General features: G+C 36.9%; 1 protein-coding gene across 12 annotated transcripts in view; it reads right to left on the reverse strand.

The window, feature by feature from the left end:
• Window positions 1-19,128, reverse strand: part of NEDD4L (NEDD4 like E3 ubiquitin protein ligase) — a 180,093-nt gene that overhangs the window by 34,890 nt on the left and 126,075 nt on the right. For 6 of the 12 annotated variants that reach the window (XM_055698516.1, XM_055698520.1, XM_027803635.2 and 3 more), the window contains 7 exons: window positions 16,291-16,352; window positions 16,093-16,195; window positions 15,018-15,184; window positions 11,955-12,087; window positions 10,642-10,818; window positions 6,017-6,091; window positions 5,452-5,511 (listed from right to left, as the gene is read on the reverse strand). In XM_055698516.1, the coding sequence (XP_055554491.1) occupies window positions 5,452-5,511; window positions 6,017-6,091; window positions 10,642-10,818; window positions 11,955-12,087; window positions 15,018-15,184; window positions 16,093-16,195; window positions 16,291-16,352 (777 nt within the window). The remainder of the gene's footprint in view (window positions 1-5,451; window positions 5,512-6,016; window positions 6,092-10,641; window positions 10,819-11,954; window positions 12,088-15,017; window positions 15,185-16,092; window positions 16,196-16,290; window positions 16,353-19,128) is intronic. The other 6 variants (XM_055698518.1, XM_027803632.2, XM_055698514.1 and 3 more) reach the window with 4 other exon arrangements.

Genomic DNA, 19,128 nt, shown 5'->3' on the forward strand with positions numbered 1-19,128 from the left:
CTCAGAAACACATGTATACTATGAATTGTCCTTCGCTCTAAAGGTCAAATTACTCCAGTGTTCATTAACCCAATTCACCTCACAAAGGACTACATATTTAAGGTAACTGCCTACTGCAGAAGACAAAGGCATGTCTTTATTTTACGTTAAAAAAAAACAACACCACAAAAGAAACCAAAACCCAACCAACACCCAAACCCCCATTTTTGGTGGTAAGCCCAAAATGGAAAGAATTCTGATTTACAGTCATGCTCTCCTTCTGTCCTTTCACAGAAAACATGTTCTCATGTATCAAATATGAAGGTGTATCATTTTCACTTCTTCAATTTCAGGACATCTCATGGAGATGATGTGCTGCTGTGCTAGGTAAGGGAGAAGCAGAGCATACAGGCTGAAGTTGTGTGCATAACATTAGGCCTTTTGCTGTCACTTTGTGCAGTCTTGCTTATTTTGTTAACAACAGGAGTCACTTCACTGAGACAGCTTTAAATTTGGAAGTCAATACAAATTCAGCACTACACAGTGACAGTATTATTTTAGCATTGAACCTGATATTTTTATTAAAAGTATAAAATAATTGCTGGGAAGAGTTGATCACCAGAACAAACTCTGAATAGAGTAGTATGTCTCAGCCTCACAGCAAGAGAATGAGTAAGCCAATTAACCAGGGGTAGACACAGATTTTTTCATCCATGCTTAGGGAGCCTGAGTTAAACCACTATAGTCATGGTGTTAACAGTTGAGATTAAGCAAAGGTGCCTCTGCTGCGAGTTTTCTTGAGTATTTTGCCCATATCAGAGATGACCATCTGAAACACAGCCTCTCTTTCAGGGCTGGTTCATTCAGTAGTAGCTGAAGTGCAGGCAGAAGGAGATCAGCTCTACAGGCACATGATTTTGGTAAAGATGAAGGACTGAAGACTCAGCCCTGCAAAGTATTAACATTCATATGTGGCTCTGAGCTCTTAAATTCTCAGCAGGTGAATACAAATTTAATTCAATGAACACCTGGAATGGATGCTGGAATACAGAGAAATGCACATGAGTAAGAGATTAAAGATGCTCAAGGAAGACCCTTTAAACCTTTTTAGTATGATCTTAAAATAAAATCAAGGGAAGAATCAGCCTTGAAGATTACCAAATACCTTCACATAGCTTAGAAACCAATTGTTAAGCTTTCTAGTTTTAGAAAGAAGTCTTCCTGGTAAAGTGACAACTGCACTGATGACCATCCTTGTCATGGAAAAAAGCTAAGTATATCCAATGTAAACATTTCTAATCCTCATAATCCAACATTATGAAAAAGTGTAATTCCTACATTACCACACTACTGCCCTGAACATTTAAAGAAACGTTGAGATTGGTCTCCTGGGAATTCAGGATACGTTCTTCCTATTATCTGTCATGTCTATCTATAATAAAGGATACTTTTAATAAAAAAAATATATTTTAAATGTAGCCTGATCAAACATGTTTCAATCCTATGGTTGTGCATTTTATTCAATTTATTTTAAATCTGAAGTAGTCACTATCAAATTACATATGCAAGTACTACTTAAGAAACATATATGCCAAAAACGATGAACTACAAAATTGTAATGAAGTGGAATTAGCAAGATGCATTAATTCAGTTTGATGCACTAGAAGCTGTATTTTTTTTTGCCATGAAACAGTAAAAGGAGAAATATCACAAAAAGATTTTTACTTATATTAAAATGATATTAATCTAAAGGAAATTTTTTTCTGCCAAATTTTTAAAAAATTCATTAGCAACTGCATTGTGGCTGATGTTTTAGGAAAACCCTATAATCACTTACAACATACGTAAGATAAATAGGATGAATGCAAAATTAATCAGTAACACTTAGACGGCTAAGTATGATTCCCATTTCCAGTTCAATACCTGCAAACCATTCATTAATATCTAAAATTCCAAGAGTTTCACTGTTTTCCCTGTTTTACTACCTAGATTCTTCAGTGCAAGTATTCTGCATCTTACTGCAAAATGTATTTTCTTTCCTAAAGTATATACTGTACATGCTTTGAGTTACTGTGCAGACCACAAGAGCAATGGGAATTACAGATACATCCTTTTTCTACATGCCACATTCTCTGCTCCAGCAAAATAATTAACTGCAATTCTTGGTCTTGCTTCACATTTTTAAGCCCTCTTTCCTTCCCAGAACTCTTGCTTAAGTCAGTGTGTATTTGCTTTTTAAGAGAAGAGCATAGTTGAGAGAATGAGCTGGAGAACTGCCTAGATAACCAAGAAAGGAAATGCAAAAAGTTTCTGAATGAGTCAGAAAGCTGACACACTACAATAGGAAACAGAAAACAGAGTGAAACAGATGAGGAAAGTAATACCCACTGAAACAAATGAGACTGATTTACTTCTTTCCTGAACAGTCAAGTGCTGAAAAGACTACACTATTTTTCCACTCAGAGCTGGCAGACAATGATCAGGAGACTACCTTTTCCAAGACTTTTCTAATGGTTTCCAAACCATTAATCAGTGGTCAGTAAGACCTCAGTAAGTGGTCTGAAAACAGTCCACAACATTTTAGTTAAAAATCAGATAATCAAGGCATCTGATAGTTTGGGAGAAATTATGAGTGCTCTCACATTTGCTCTATGCAGGCCATTGTCTACAGTACAGAGTAAAGATAAGGTGCGGACTATTCAGAGTTTTTAAATTAAAAAGTCAAACCATTAAGTTGTAATAGCATGCTGCAAATTATCAACTTTGACTGGGAGGATACAAAAACAGAAGAAAGATGTGCAAGTTATGCCACCTGATGTTTCCTTTAACACTCCACCAAAATAAATTCGGCTATCAGCAGCCTTTCTCCTTACTATACATCGTAGGTTAATGCAACCCATATTGCAATCTGCACAATGGAGTTTGCCCTTCAATCTCCTTTCTGTATGTTAGATACCAGTGTAAAAAATATTCTACCACGCTGAGTAGAAACTTGTGAGATTTATAAGAGCCTTCTACCCAAAACCTGAACACTTTGTAACAACTGCCTTCAGTAAATAGTGTGAGGAAAAGAAGTATTATGGTTAAGAACAAAATGTCATGAGAATGAAGATGCTGGGACACATGATGAATTAACTTAGGTTTTGCTCAGACTACTTTTACCATGTACCCTTCACAGAGGAATGACAAAGGTCCTTGGGGACTTAAAAAAAAAAATATTCTGAAAAGCACAGATATATTTACCCAAACACGCACTTTATCTACATTCATCAGCACCTACTTCATCACACACACTCAAGTAACAAATTTACTTATGTTGTGTCACTGCCCAATACAGTTGCTACCAATATAGTAGTGTCCGCCACACTAACTAGGGCAGATGCAACATTTTTACAGTTACACATCATATTTAGTATACCAGTTTCGTAGGAGCTATCTAAATGCTTAGGCTTGGACCTACAAGGAGAACAAAATATCAGGTAATGTTAGTTTGTATAAATATGCCCTTTAACAGCCTCCTCAGGCCCCGAAGTTCGGTAAGACAGACCACAAAGCAACACAGGCTGTTTCTGACACTCCAAAGCAGATAGGGTAGTATCAGTAGTAAGGCAGTAACATCAACTCGCACTCAAAACAGCAGCAATCAGAGCAATCTTGTCAGGATACGCCACTCTTGGGTTCAACTGCTGTTCCTGAAGGGGCTCAACTCGCTGAACGCAGTGGTCATCAGGCTAAAGAGCCAAGCACGGCTATCACTGCCTTGCTAGCACAATGCGTCTTTCATTCTGATGGCAAAACAGATTCAAGAGGAGACAGTCCTGTACTGGGACTAGCCCAGAAAGAGCCATGAAAGACTGACATCATCTCACACATAGGAAGGCACAGAACTTGGTGCTTCTTGCTTTAAGTACCTCAACCAAGCCAGTTATATAAAGGGGCATCATCACTTAAGCTGCCACAGCATCGCTGTTCTGTGCAGTCCACCCCTGTGCCACTGTCCTGGACACGCGCCCAGCACGCCTGCAGAATTATGCTTCCTTAGGGATGGAGGCTTATGAACATCCGATTTGTGGGTCCAGGGCCAGAAAGGGATTTTGCAGGGATTCTGAATGCAAAACTAAAGTGACCCAGAAACTTCTACTATTGAGAGACTATATCTCTACAAACTTTAGGTGCCTGAAGGACAAAGAGAATGGCAACCTCTGAAGATAATACTTTTGGATTTAAATGCATGAGGCCTATTTAAGTCCTAAATTCTCTACAGATTTGGGTTTCAGAGTATAAATGACACTGAAGCAAGACAAAGTGGGGGAGTAGGGTTCCATTAGTAAGCTGCAATATAATTAAGTAAAACATCTATAATTTAGATGTGTTAATTATGAGTCAGTGAATCTGAACTCAGTTATTTGCAGAACAGTATTAATGTTTTGCTCTAAAAAGTGTAATTAAACCAAGATGCTCTGCCAACAAAAGACCTTCTTTACACTACAGGTCAATATAGCACATGTTTTACCTAGTGCTTAGTAAGTCAAGCAAGTTTTGCAAGGACACAAAACAATCTGGTGTTTGCAGGAGCAAAATACAAGTATGCTCCTCTGATTCTACAATTCAAAAAACAGCAAATATAGACAGTATCACAGAATGATGCATCAACACACAAATTAAGATCTGACATTACAACATATAAATAGGAAACATATCAAGTTTAAATTATATTTCTGTCCCTGAAATAAATTATCTAGGAGCACATACATTCATAGAAGCTATTTATGATAGATACTTTAAAATTATTTCTATCAAATAACTTGCTTCAGACTGACATTTAATCAGGTTAAAAAAGAACGAGATGTTTTAGACAAAGTCCAATATAAATTAAAATCACTTTCCTTGTATTACACTTTCAGAAAAGCACTTCCAGAATTTTAGTGGATGATCAAACTAAAAATTCAGTCTTAGACTACTGAACAACTACTGGAAAATGAAAACTGGCACTAAGACCATAAGAGCTATATGATGTATCACTGTATCTCCACAGTTTTCAAATTAAGGTCAACTTTAAGAATTAAAATGAATTAAGTCTAATGGAGAATAAGGGAAGATAGATGCAAGCTAAGAATACAGCTACATGTATACTGATTTGGTATTTTTAATCCCTGATTCTTTTAATAACAGTTTTTAAAGAATTAGGTATTGTATCTTTCATGTTTTAGAGGCCTACGGTATTTCCTTAGCGCATAGCTTTGTTAAAACTCAGTGGCACATCCACATCATTAAAACATGCTCATATTTGAGTGAAACTGCAGTGAGAAAAGTTGAGAAAATCTGAAACAACAAAAGACCCAAACCCTATTGATTCAGTGGCAGTTTTTCATTCAACACAATGCTGGATTGTGAAAAAAAGTTCCTTATTGTACAAGACCTAAATCTACCCACATTTATTTAGAGATAATGCTTGATAAAGAGTATTATTATCATTGGTTCCTCACCACCTGTGACTGTTGAAGAACAAGCTCTCCTAGATGGACCACTCTGCTGTTAAATGATAATTAATGTTACAGATAAGTATATTTCGTGATGAAGGTAACAGATTACTGTCACATCTTTAGGAGTAAGGAATCACAGATTCATTAAAAGAGAGAAATTAGATGGAAACAGCATTTAAGATAATAACAAAAAAATTGAGTCATCAATCACTGATAACCATGTCAGAATCTTATACAAAAAACCACCATGGGAACCATTTTCTCTCTCCACTGACTAGATATCTACAGTGTAGTGAACTAAATTCCATGTTACGTAACTAAAGTTAGCGTGACTATGCTCTCAGTCTCAGAATGTTTTTCTCTCTCATGAATGTCCTCATTTTAGCTGCTGACCATGATGATATTAATTCGGTATCCATTACTATTTGGGCGAGTCATATGCCCATACTGATGACTGATCTATATCTGACTAGAACTGACCTAAGGAAAGATATTATTCTGAATCACAGAATGTTCAAACAAAAAGAAAGAAATAGAAGTTAGCTTTCGTTTACCAAGGATAATTGAGACTGTTCAGCAACTGTGTCTGTTACGCTGCAAGATCTTAATCTTGAAGAAGGATCTCTTTGCTGGAAAAAAAAGAAAGAAAGAAAGAAAGATGTCTTTTAAGTTAAGGTGTTTTAAAACGTGGTGTTTTATTCAGTAATTTTATTTTTCTTCCATTTAATCCAAACCCCTAAAAAATAATACTTATGATGTAGTGTCTTTAGTTTTAATACTTCTACAGAAACATGGCAAGCAATGAAAAACATAAATTCTCTGCATTCCATCCTGGACTATTTCAGATTAAGGGAGAAAAGGAAAGCACTTGGATACACATCTTGCACTCATCTTTAGCATCCAAGTTACAATGTTGCATTGACCTAATCTAACAGAAGAGGATAGGCCATCCCATGTGGAAAAACATGCAGGAAAAGTAACAGTTGTGGAATCAGCAGTAAAGGGGTAGTTTAACTAAAGACATAAATGGGACATGAAAATGCCATGGAACTTTTGCAAAAAATATTTTCAAATATCTTTGGAAGACATTTTAGAGAACCTGGAGGGAACATGAGCAGTACAAGGAAAATGTAAGACTCCTGGTTGAATACTGGCAATGCAGTCCTTGGAAAATCAGTAGGCTACAGTCACAAAACTCTACATATGGCTTACTGCACCACTTAACCCCATATGCATCACATGCACAGAGACAGGAGAGGATGCCAGTCCTACACAGGGGATGATGATGTGGTTCCTGTGCCTACAATATCCTGAGCCTGTGGCTGGGAAAGCAGCAAGTTCTGCAGAACTGCCACTGGGTAACAGCCACAGTGGGAGCCTTGCTGAGATCATCTGCTGGTACACTAATAAATTTCCAAATTTGCATATTAGTACACGATGCTTAGCTTACTCTTCAATAGTAACATTAAGAACACCTCTAAAGTTTACTGTAACAAACGGCAGAGAAGTGCTCAGAGGCTTGCTGGCTGGAGTTAATCCAGAAATTTCATACAAACCCAAACTGCTACAGTCTGTATTGTAATGATCATTAGGGCACCTATAAATACAATATAAATAATACACACAGAAAAAGGACATTAGAATATACTAAATTACTAGACAGATTACTTATATTTTACAAGTACAAACCACTTTGTAAGGAAATCTCCTGTAAACAATTAGTATCTACTTCTATTTTTACCAGGTAGTGGTATACACAATTTCTCTGTTGACAGTGACACTTCACATACATATTTTTTTTTTTTTTTATATATATATATATATATATATAAAAGGACTCATTCATTTTTCTAAAGCAGAAATGTCAACATGAACAAATTCTGATAGGAAAAAGAGATGTGGGGTTTTTTTCCTACTATCATAAAACAGTGGCAAAACGCAGCACTATTAATCTGGGTCAAAATACTAACTCCAGGAATTCTGGTTCAAACTCTGTGAGAATCAGGTGAATTGCTATGAATTTCTTTGGAAAGGTCAAACAGAAAGGGCAACTCTTACCCTAAAAATCCTCTGTCCCCCATGATTTTTTAAGTGTGACAGGGAATCTGAGCGTAAGTGCAGTCCAATTTGTCTGGTACAAAAAAAATTTAAGAGGGATGGAAAAAAATCTGAGTAATTAAGCTAAGAGCATTGTTTCTTAAACAAAAAACAAGCAGTTGACACTTCTCTTAAAACCAGACACTGCAATGAAAACTGTAGTGTTTAACACAGCTCTTCAGGAAGTGAACGCTCCACCATGACTTTCATTACTTCATGGTGCAATTCACAGAGGGCATGCATTACTGACAAAAATTAGGTATTTAAAAAACAAATCCAAAATCAAATACTAAGGGTGAGACCTTAAAATGAGAGTCTTAAAAATGTATTTACTTAAAAATTTACAGTATTGCTTTTTTAAAAAAATCATGCCTTAATTCTCCTGTTTGCCTTCTCATTTTTGAATCTCCCAAGACACATCCTTCATGATCATGGTACAAAGCAAGCGATGAATAGAATATTTCAGTTGGAAGAGACCAAAAGAATCATCTAGTCCAACTGCCTGACCACTTCAGGGCTGACCAATATTCAATGAAATACAGCATTCATACAGTATTCCATAAAATCAATCAGTATCTAAGTAGCATTTCACTTCCAATGCATCTTCTCACACAGCTTTTCTGTGTGATTTGATTGAGGTTGTAAGCTTCAAGTACAGAAACAAGCCTTGGGTAATTCTTAAACTTACTCTTTCGCATAACTGATACCTCATCTTTAATCAAAGAGTGACTAGCATTACCCTTTTCTGGGTATTAATGGTACAAGTATGAATGCACTAATAAACAAGTAAATGACCTAGTCTATTTATAACCACTCACATGGGCACCCTTATGTACCACTGAAAGATAACAAAGCAACACCATGAAGCAAACTATTTGAGAGGCATATCAGAAACTCCCAACTCTTACTTGAAAACATCAGTCCTAAAGCACATTCTGTTATAAGTTTCATATTAAAAAAAAAAAATAATGTAATTACACCTTGTTTTTATGTTACACTAAAGATCAATGTGAAAGGATTTGTCTGACACATGTATTGACCAGCAAGTCTGAAGTGTCTTCTGACATTACATAGATATGAGGAGAGTGACAAAATACTTTAACACACATACAATCACTCCTCAACTATCTGTTGGCAATTTGTGTTGTAGATTAACTATGTATGGATGTAGAGACACTGGAACAGTCTCTGCGTAAAACAATCAAAAGTCAGGCTGGATATAGTAGGCATGCTGTTGGGGGAATGCAGTTGTAAGGGCTTCTAGTTTCAGCCCAGAACCTGCAGATCTCAGCCAGCTTTATGTAAAGCCTGTTTAGAGCTGGCTGATTTGGGAACCCCCTGGATCCATGCTTCCTCCATGCAAAGTCATGAAGCTGATCTCACAAGCCTTCAGAAATCTGGATCAAGAGGAAATGTCATGTGGAGATACCAGAGCACATTGATTAACGTGTGTGTTCAGCTGGAAGTGCCAAACCTTTCCTGCCTACCTGGGTCAGTCCAAACGAAGCTCTGGGATGTCTCTGCACTGTGCTTGCCGACCTCCAAACTGGGAGGATTTATTAGCCCAGGTTAAGCACCATCCATCCATTCATGTGGAATCAGCTCAGACTTAAGTGCTGAACCAGGCCAGTGAGCCCCCACAGAGGCCAGAGCTGCAGGAAGCACGGTTCAGAGAGAGGATCTGCCCTGACAGATATGCAGGGGCTACACACTCAACACTGCTGACCCACACAGGCTCTGTATGCAGACTTCTGCGTGCCTCAGCAAGGCATCTTAAGAGTAACTTCACTGTCTGTTTTTTTCTGCTATTTTCAGTAACCCACCACACTTACACTGGATAACGCAGAGTAACGGACATTTTAAATGCTTTGACAATTTCTTATGTTGCAAGTGTGGTCTGATTATAATTTTTATTGCACTGAAAAGAAAAATGCTATCACTTAATGGCTTATAAAAAGCTAGTTTGAATTATTTTAATTAAGACAATTCTGCAGCTATACCATTCATTTATTAGTATTAGTGTAAACCAAAAATGTAGGCCCTGATCTTGCCACTAAAACAATTTGATTAACCTCCTGCCTCTCCAAGTGACAGTCTACTAAAATCTGCAGGCATCTACAAAAGCACAAGAGACTCTATGCAGATGGTTAGCCATCAGAGATATAATTTTCTAACTAACCTCTGGATAACATTCAAATAATTTTAAGACACCTGTTGCATAAGCTCTTTGTGAAAAGCTTGCACCTAACCAAGATTCTATTTAATCAGAACAAGAGTAAATATGGTTTCTTATCTCTTGAGTTGCAAAGGTACCTTGATGGCATATACCAAGAACACTAAAAAGAATAAATTGCAGCATGATGTTCTATTTAATACCTGGAATTGTTTTCTTTATCAAAGAGATGCAAGACATTCCCCCACTTGCAAGTAGGTGTATTATCCTTATTTTTTGTGGTATCATCAGTCTGACAAGCTAATGGATAATGCAAACATAGACAACAGTTTTTGGTTTTACCTCAAGTAAACTCCTGTGGTGAGACACAAATTTTTTACAGACCAGCCATTTACAAACTGGTGGAGGATTTCACCAGAACTACCTACTTCCAATACTAATCCTTTGTAAGTGTTTGATCCAGTTTTGATGAGGGGTTTTTAAAAGCCTAATGTAAGAAAGCACATGCTTTAATATAAATGTGTACAGTTAAAATACTGAACTTAATCATTTTGTAAAATGGATGACTGAAACAGCATTAGCAGTTTTTCCTCTCTCCTTTAGACATTCTTAGCTTGATACTCTCTAGTATTACGTATTTTGTTTCACTAAAGGTGTAACGGCAGCAGATTCTGAAGATAAATGCACAGAAGAAAACATTAAATCTAAATTGAGGAATTTTGTTGTTCAAGGCTGTTTGCTTTATGGTGAAATGATGATGCATTTTTTGAAAGATAATTTTAACTGTATGCTCAGGTTTTTCTGAGACCAGCAATTACTACCCATCCGTGTCAATTATTCAGATCTTGTCAAACTAACAGAAGATTACAGTAATAGAGGTTTATATAGAAAGAGCAGCATGTCACATACAATCAAAGAACTGAGTTGTTCCCCATTGGAATCAGGAGTGACCTGAAGTCTTCTGCTCAGTTCCTCAGATAGCTCCTGAGGACTGGTACGGGATACTGGAGATGCAGGAGGAGGTGGCAATGACAAGCTTAAGGAATCTCCACTTGCACTTGCCTCCTCTGAAATGGTTTCCCAAGGCTAACAAAAGAGAAGAAACTACGTTAAGGATTTATAAAGACAGACCGAGTCTCCTTTCCTTTTGCCTTCTATGTGACCTCCTAATTGTGACAAACACGGGTGTGATAGGATAGCCAGCCTTAATATTTAATGAAATAAACCAATCCCTAGAACACACAAACAAACATTCTACTCAGTGTGAAGTAGACACAAGGAAAAACAGTTTTCATGTTGACTTCAAAACAGTCTTCATGTTGATGGTGACACAAAGCTTTATGATTCAACACAGAGAATGACGTAGATGAAAAGATGCATAAAAAAAAGCTCTCATTGAAGTAGTTCCATCTAAAATTTTGTGCAAAACTAACTAATTCTGCACTCTTTCTAAAACTTTGTAAGAAACAACTGATTATATTTTATTTTACAATAAAAAGCATAATAGAAAGTACTCATTAGTATCTGCAAATCACATATTAACAGGTGACAAGTGCAACAACAGTTTCAGCAACCTATTTGTTGGTCTGAATAACGTTTAGTGAGGCAAAAACAGCTTTCACAAAGAATTTTGTCTGTGATTGACATAGTAAAATATTCCTTAAAGCTGAATAGGATTAGAGCTTTGCACAAACTCTCACTTAGGCCTACAAATATCTACAAAATTTAATTTCTTTAGTCTAGCTGTAAATTAAACACTCACCTCAATTAATAACATCTCAGAATTCCAACTAAAACCAAGTATTTGGGGAAAAAAATCAGCAGCTTATTTTTTTCTAAATCAAGACACTAAAGAAAACTGAAGTACATGGCAATTCCAGCCAGTATGCTTGCTTTCTTTTTACAATTTATTCCACTGTTATTCCAAGAAGAACATTTAAAGTGTTTCTATCAAGATATATATGTAACAAGCAATGCTTGGAATTATAAATGTTTCTCCCAGCATTTGCATAGTATTTAATACTATACAGGTATTATCAGGCACACATAAAGGCATGGGACCTTGAAAGTATGGCTCTGTTTAGGATTTTTGTTGTGTCACTAAGGCAATTTCCACAAATGCCATGTAAAAACATTCCTATGTAGGTTTTAATTAGCTTATAAATGAGAAACACATCAGCTCAAAGTTCAGTCAACTTCATAAACCCAAGACTTTTACATACCTCAGGAATGTCTCCACTCTCCATAGGTTCTGGTTCCAAATCCTCACTAATGTGTCTCCTAGAGCGGAACCGCCTATGGGCTGCTTCTTGGTTTATTTGCCTGATATTGTTATCTGAATCAGATCCCACATCACTGGATAGTGGGGAATTGAAAGCATGTGAAAGAGAAAAGAACAAGAAAATAATCAATGTTAAACTGCAATACCTACTTTGTCCATTGCTTTGAAAACCTCATTAATGCTTCTGATTATAAAAATCATTATTCTTGCATATGTCAGGCCTCATGAATAGGCGGCTATTTAATCCCTCAATCTGAAGTAAATAAAACTGGAAGCACTTCACAAATGTCACAGAATCATAGAATTACAGGTTGGAATGGACCTCAAGATCATCTCATCCAACCTTTCTTGGCAAAAGTACAGTCTAGACAAGGTGCCCAGCAGCATTCTGTCCATCCCAAACTTAGAGGTGTCCAGTGTTGTGGAATCCAGCACTCCCCTGGGGAGATTATTCCATTGGTTGATTGTTCTCATTGTGAAAAATTTTCCTCTTGCATCCAGCTGGAATCTCCCCAGGAGTAACTTATACTTGTCATGTATTTTTTTATTATGAATTATTCATATGTTATACATAATATACGTGCTATATATTATATTACAAATATGTATTTATTATGAATTAACATTCTTTATACACCAAAGTTAGCTGACCAGAAATGGAAGTCAACACTCAGATATACTAGCCCACCATTACTCATCCTTTCCTGTGATGAACAGAATCATTCCTGACCCAGAGATTTTACCTTTGTCCCTGTCTTTATGTCAACTATTGTTTTCCTTTCTGTGACAGCCAAAGCAAATGCAAGCTATTGCTGTATGGATAACTTTTTGAACTGGCTACATCCACTAGTTTAGCACACACCAGCAGTAGTGGAAATGGAAAATACCTGAGTTCCCCGGACGGAGACCTGGCTGGCTGGTGGGACTCCGCAATGTGCACAGCCAGATATAAACCTCTACTTCAGTACTCAATAGGCAGATGCTGCTGGAAGGCAGTACTGTATCTGAATCTTTCCTTCAGGATGAGGGACCGTAACTTTGAAAGACAGTGATGTTCAGCAAAAACTTTTTTGTGCAATCATTTTATCACTGCGCATTTTAAATAACTATGAGAAATAAACTACTCTCATGTTCCTACTGCAGACATGGACTGTAAAGCATTCAACGCCCTTCCTTGATGACCAACTTAGTATCTGAGTTACTGGCCTAAATGTGAGAGGTTATGTAATGTTGAAAGTAGGATCTACTTTCAACCTCACAAGACCTTCCGCTCATAGTGGTTTCATAAATCCATGGAATTTAAAGGCTAAACAGCATCATTTTAAAATCTTCACTCTTCACCAAGCCTAGTGCCATGCATAAAGTTGATCAGTAGTAATTATGCATTTCTTTCCAAACTACCTGTGATGATACCTAGCTAAAAGCAAACCCCAAGGCTTTCATTTTATACACCCATCTAATGATGATGCTTTCTAGCGATGATTACTTTTTGGTATCTCCCAGTCAAACACTTCTGAATCCACGTACTCTTGACTTCATTTAGCACAATCAGATTACAAGCAGATTCTAAATCAAATAATTTATAAAATCTGCTTTTTTATAGACACTTATTGACCATTACCAATCATATTGATAGTGATTGATGAGACATACTTGATAAAATACGCATTGCTTAGTAAATAGCTCAAATAGTTCAATAGTAAACAGGTCAAAACATACAGAACAAACAGGCACTGCTGAGGCTGCACCTCAAATACCACATGCAGTTTTGGGCCTCCCGCTACAAGAAAGACACCAAGGGACTGGAGCACAAGTCCTATGGGGAGCGGCTGGGGGAGCTGGGGGGGGTCAGCTTGGAGAGGAGAGGGCTGAGGGGAGACCTTCTTGCTCTCTACAACCCCCTGAAAGGAGGTTGTAGCCGGGGGTCAGTCTCTTCTCCCAAGTAACAAGCACTAGGACAACAGGATACGGCCTCCAGTTGTGCCATGGGCAGTTTAGATTGGATGTTAGGAAAAATCCCGTCATGGAAAGGGTGGCCAAGGGGGGTGCTGGAATCACCAGCCCTGGGGGTGTTTAAAAGATGTGTAGATGCTGCACTTAGGGCCATGGGTTAGTGGTGGGCTTGGCAGTGCTGGGTTAATGGTTGGACTCAATGATCTTAAAGGTTTTTTCCAATGTAAATGATTCCATGATTCTATTAATTCAATTCTAGCTATGAATAAACACATCAGACAAGAAAACAAATAATGCCTTATATAAAGACAACACACACTTGCATAATATAGCTATGATTATGAATATTCAAGAAAGATTAACCATTACTGTTGTAATAAGCAATAGTGGAAGAACAGTCGCTACATAAAAGCAAGATGTTTGACTAATATACAATTTCAGTGTAACTTTTAACATTGTAAATTATACATATTTTTAAAAATGTAAGCTTGCCACAACTTTATAAAATTGAAGAGGACCTCCACACTAGCACAACCAGCCTACATAGGTAATGCAGTCTATGCACTGAATAATAATCAGGATCTCCTCAAAGCTAATCAGATTAACCTTAATAGAGTTGCCTTTTTTTCCCCCCTTACCTTTTAAACAGTCTCTATAGAAGAAAGTAATTTATTGCTGTTAAATTTCTTAATGAAAAATACCACATCTGTTTCCCAGTTCTCTAAGGCACATGCACTGACTTCCCTCCCACCTCTTCAGATTTCCTAGAATTTCCCAGAATACATGTGTGTATTCCCAGTATATATTTACTAGCACATCTGTGAAAATGTTTCCATGAATATTCTTTTAGGTACACAGCACCAAAATCACGATAAATCTGTTGCTGAAAGGAACAGTGTGCCTCTTATCGATTGCTTTGTAAAAGTCTTGAGACTTTTTCCAGCCTTGAACTTGTAAATTCAAAATGGTTATGTTTGTTGAAAAAAAAAACCCTACTCATATTGATGATTTTGCACACATCCACAAAACATTGCACTATAGAGCTACTTACATTAAATTTGGTCGATGCCACTGAGTAGTCCTGTTGTTATGGTTGACATAGTAAGTCCGCCCCAGGTTGTCCACCTTTTCTTCCCATCCAGGAGGCAGCGGAGGAGGTGGTAACTCCTCCTGACGTTGAGATGCAGAGTCACTGGAATCAACCACATCCCATCCATGCTTAAGAATGAATTAAAAAGAAAAATTTAAGAATTTTAAAGCTCAAGTTAAAGAGAAGTTATTTCACTGTTGCTTATATTACCATATAGGTGCAGACTCTGAAAGAAGTTCAGAATTACTTAAATGTAAACCATATAGAAATGGAATAATCTCTGTGGTTACAGTTACACCTCGTTTCAATGACAAAAAAACCCATCAGTCTATTACAACAGGGATTCCCAAACGTGTTTGTGTGGTCGTTTGTTCTAATGGTGGCTAGATGCAGACTTCTAGTCAAGAAGTCAAAGAGAACCAACTGCTAACTTTAGAACTCAAAGATGTTTGGCTTGGGATGAGAGCCCTCATTCCCAAGTTACAGATGACTGCTGCACACTATTAGCAAGGCAAACTTGGCCTGACATTCACTCTGACAGCACTAATTGCAGCTAATTCTTAACATGGATGATGGCTGCTAAAAGTGCTGAGAAGCCTTTAAACCTGCTTTGCTTGCATGAGTTTTATTCTCTGCAAAGCAAACACTGCCAAGAAAATAAAGAAAAATTTTATAAAACATATTTTGAAATGGCCTCTGAAGAAGAGATACCCAATACAGACCATCGTGTTTACAAATTACTTGCATAGACCTTCTGAAATCTTCTGCTTGGCATGACTTCCACTTCTACTTGCTCAAAAGCTCAGTCAGACAGATTTTGGAATTCATTGTGGCAGCTGAAACACTTTGAAGTACTTGAAATGGTTGAGAAAACACCAGGTTACAGTTAAACCAAACAAAAAATACTGGAGAGGGGGAGAAGAATAAGCTGCTACTAACACTGCTACCAGGGTTTTATCTTTCAAGGTACAACTTTTTCTACAATTATATTTGAATCTCTAATAACTTGAATGCTTCCACAAACATTAAGCCTTACCTCAGATTCATCCCGTTGATCACTGCTGTCTTCCTCTTGGCCACCATTTTTAGGCATATAAGCCATCTTCAGTCTCAAGAAACCCTTCACACGAGATTTGTGGCTAGAAGACAAGGAGGTACATTTCATTCAACAACTCTTAAAAAAACAAACCCTGAAGTAAGAAATGTTTTAAAATACAAAGGTCCTCACTCTCACCTTCTTGGTCTGAGAAGGAAATCCTTGAATGTGTATGGCCTTTCCATGGCTGGGTCTTCAGTCTGAGCATTTAAGAAAATGACAAATTAAAGGGCTTACCCACAAGTACAGAGGCATATAAAGAACATTCACATCCCAGATGCAGTATAAATGCTAGAAGAGACTTTTAACACCACTGAGCAGGCAGACCTCCACCATTAGATGTTAGCCCAGGGCTACAGCAGCAGCCCTCAAGATATGTCACTGCAAATGTCTGTGATGGCATGAACCAAGTCTCACATATAAAGCGTGTACAACACTCACAATTCAGAAAAAGGTGGACAAGACCAACTAAACAAACCCCTTCCAACTTCATTCCGTCACCCAACAGCTGCATCAGAAAAGGTTGCATCTATTTTGAAGCACTATTTTTTCTGCACATTAGAAAGCGATGAAATAAAACTCCTCAGCTGGTCTTAATTTCTTCTTTCAAATAATTAACTATATATTAATTGTACATAATTACATAAATTAATATATATTTAACATTGTATATAATTATATAAATTATTAATAATAAAGATTTTAAAATCCTTTATGGTGTACGTAAGTAATATTACCAGGCTGACAGATTACATCCTTCTGATTTCCTCTTAACTGTAAGTTTCATAAGGGCTTAAATCTTGAAAACTTTCTATTACATGTGAATTTCTTATCAAATAAGTTACATCCTGCATGTCTGTGAGAGCATGAATGCTACAGGTAAAAAACTAGGAATTTAAAAATGATGAGGTAAACAAGGGAATCGGACATCCATGTACACACTGATCTGCTGATTGTTTGGGGTACTGTATGGATTGTGCAATTTGGGCTGACAAAATTGGAAGCATGAACTGTGTTACACTGTAAAAGCAAGCACATTATAACAGACACTACAGTAAGACTAGAAACCTAGTTTCTTAGATCACACCGGACTTTCTCAAAATGAGCACATAGTGGGTGCTTCTCAGAACACTGTGCCTGTCTGCCATCCGCTAAAAAAAAATAATAGTAAATCTGTAAATCCTTTCCCTGTCCTAGCCCTCCAACCAGGAATACTTCTCCAGTCCATTTTTTTTAACTAAACCTTCCTAAACACGGAATAATCTCCCAGATTATTATTCATTAAAAGCTTTGTTGTCTGTTGTATTTCAAAGTCAGTAAGTAAGAATTTTAAAATCAATCCTAACTCATTATTTCAGGTATTATATCAAATACCATATAGACCTTCGTTTCACTGACTGAACTCTTATCCTGCAAGGCATTTCCTGCACTGAGTGTCCGCTTCATCTGTGAGAGACAGATTTCATGTTATTTTCAGAGATAGTAGATTTTAACAAAACCGAGAGGACATCAAGGCACACATGATTAAAAAGTACTGCTTTTTAGCACTCAACTGTAATACATATAAAATAAGAAGCTGGGTCTTTTTACCAAATTTTTTAGTTAACTATTAGATCGTATTAAAGAAAACAAGGATTTTGACAAACAAATCAGTAGTACAGCTAGAATGAGAAAGCAAATATTTGTTAATAAATATACCACAATGGCTCTTATTAAGGTACTGGAATGATGGATGAGGAAATATAGATTAGAACATAAAGATAAACGGTATGTTTCCCTGAAAATCAGATTAGTACACACACCTTAAGTAGAGTATGAGAACACGTCCAGAGGCAGTATGCAACCTGTGGAGAGACTGCTACATTACAGCTATAGAAAGAGCAACTATTCTGAGACACATATTGCAGGTTTTGCCAAAGAAAATTTTTGGAGGAAAAAAAGCAACTTCTGGAGCCAAAGAAATTGTCTGCAAAGAAGGAGAATGAAGAAGGATATTGTACAGGAATCACATTCACTTTCTAGCGAGCCTAGAAGGAAATGCAAAGTTCTGGACTGCAAAATTTCATCATTTTAGCACAATGGATTTTGTTCTTCAGTAGCAGTGGAGCAGCTGATCCAGGAAATTTTTAAATGTTGGATTTTCTATGTAAAGATAGTAGATGACTTTAAAACAATTTGAAGAAGTTTAGTATTCCGCTCAAATATGAGCTAGAAAGAGATATGCATGCACGTTCTATGTAAGCCCCCAGTGAAACGAGTTGTTCTCTTCCTACAGAATACAGAAGGAAAACAAAAAGCTACTCATTCCTCAAAACAGCTCACAGAAAGTGTGTGACATCTCTGTAGCTCCATCTCAAATTTTGCTAATGGTGTTTAATTATTAAAAATTACATTTACTAAAAAGGAACTTTAAAATACTACCTGACTCTGCAAAATAGGCACACACTAATACGTCCCTCATCATTTTATATTTCATAGTACATCGTTTGCAGGACACACGTAGCTTAACACTGGAGGACTTCTTCTATGGTTAAGTACAGGCTATTTAGATAATGTCTCTGCATATGGATACATGGAAATACATCCATACACACACAAGTATGGATAAAATAATACCACACAATATAGCTCACAAGACATAAGCTCATATGAGAAAGGAATGAGTCATTTTTCATCAGAATACATTTCTGATTGTTCCATCACATTTTTCAACTATTACAGTTTATAAGCCAACCACAACAGTGGCAGATCACCCATAATAGACATATCAAAATAAGCATCACTGTGAAAGTAATTACAAAACCATTTTCCTGCCACAATAACATCCATCAATAGAAAGAAGTCAAATTAAGACACAAATATCAACAGTCATACTAAAACTGACACCTTATTTTGATGCAAACATTTTCAATAGCTTCCACCGTTCCCATGGTCACCCATTCAAGTACAAAGAACCCCTCTCCAAGTTCATGGAAG

This window comes from Falco cherrug, chromosome Z, assembly GCF_023634085.1.
Source record: "Falco cherrug isolate bFalChe1 chromosome Z, bFalChe1.pri, whole genome shotgun sequence".
In the NCBI taxonomy this organism is placed as follows: Eukaryota; Metazoa; Chordata; class Aves; order Falconiformes; family Falconidae; genus Falco; species Falco cherrug.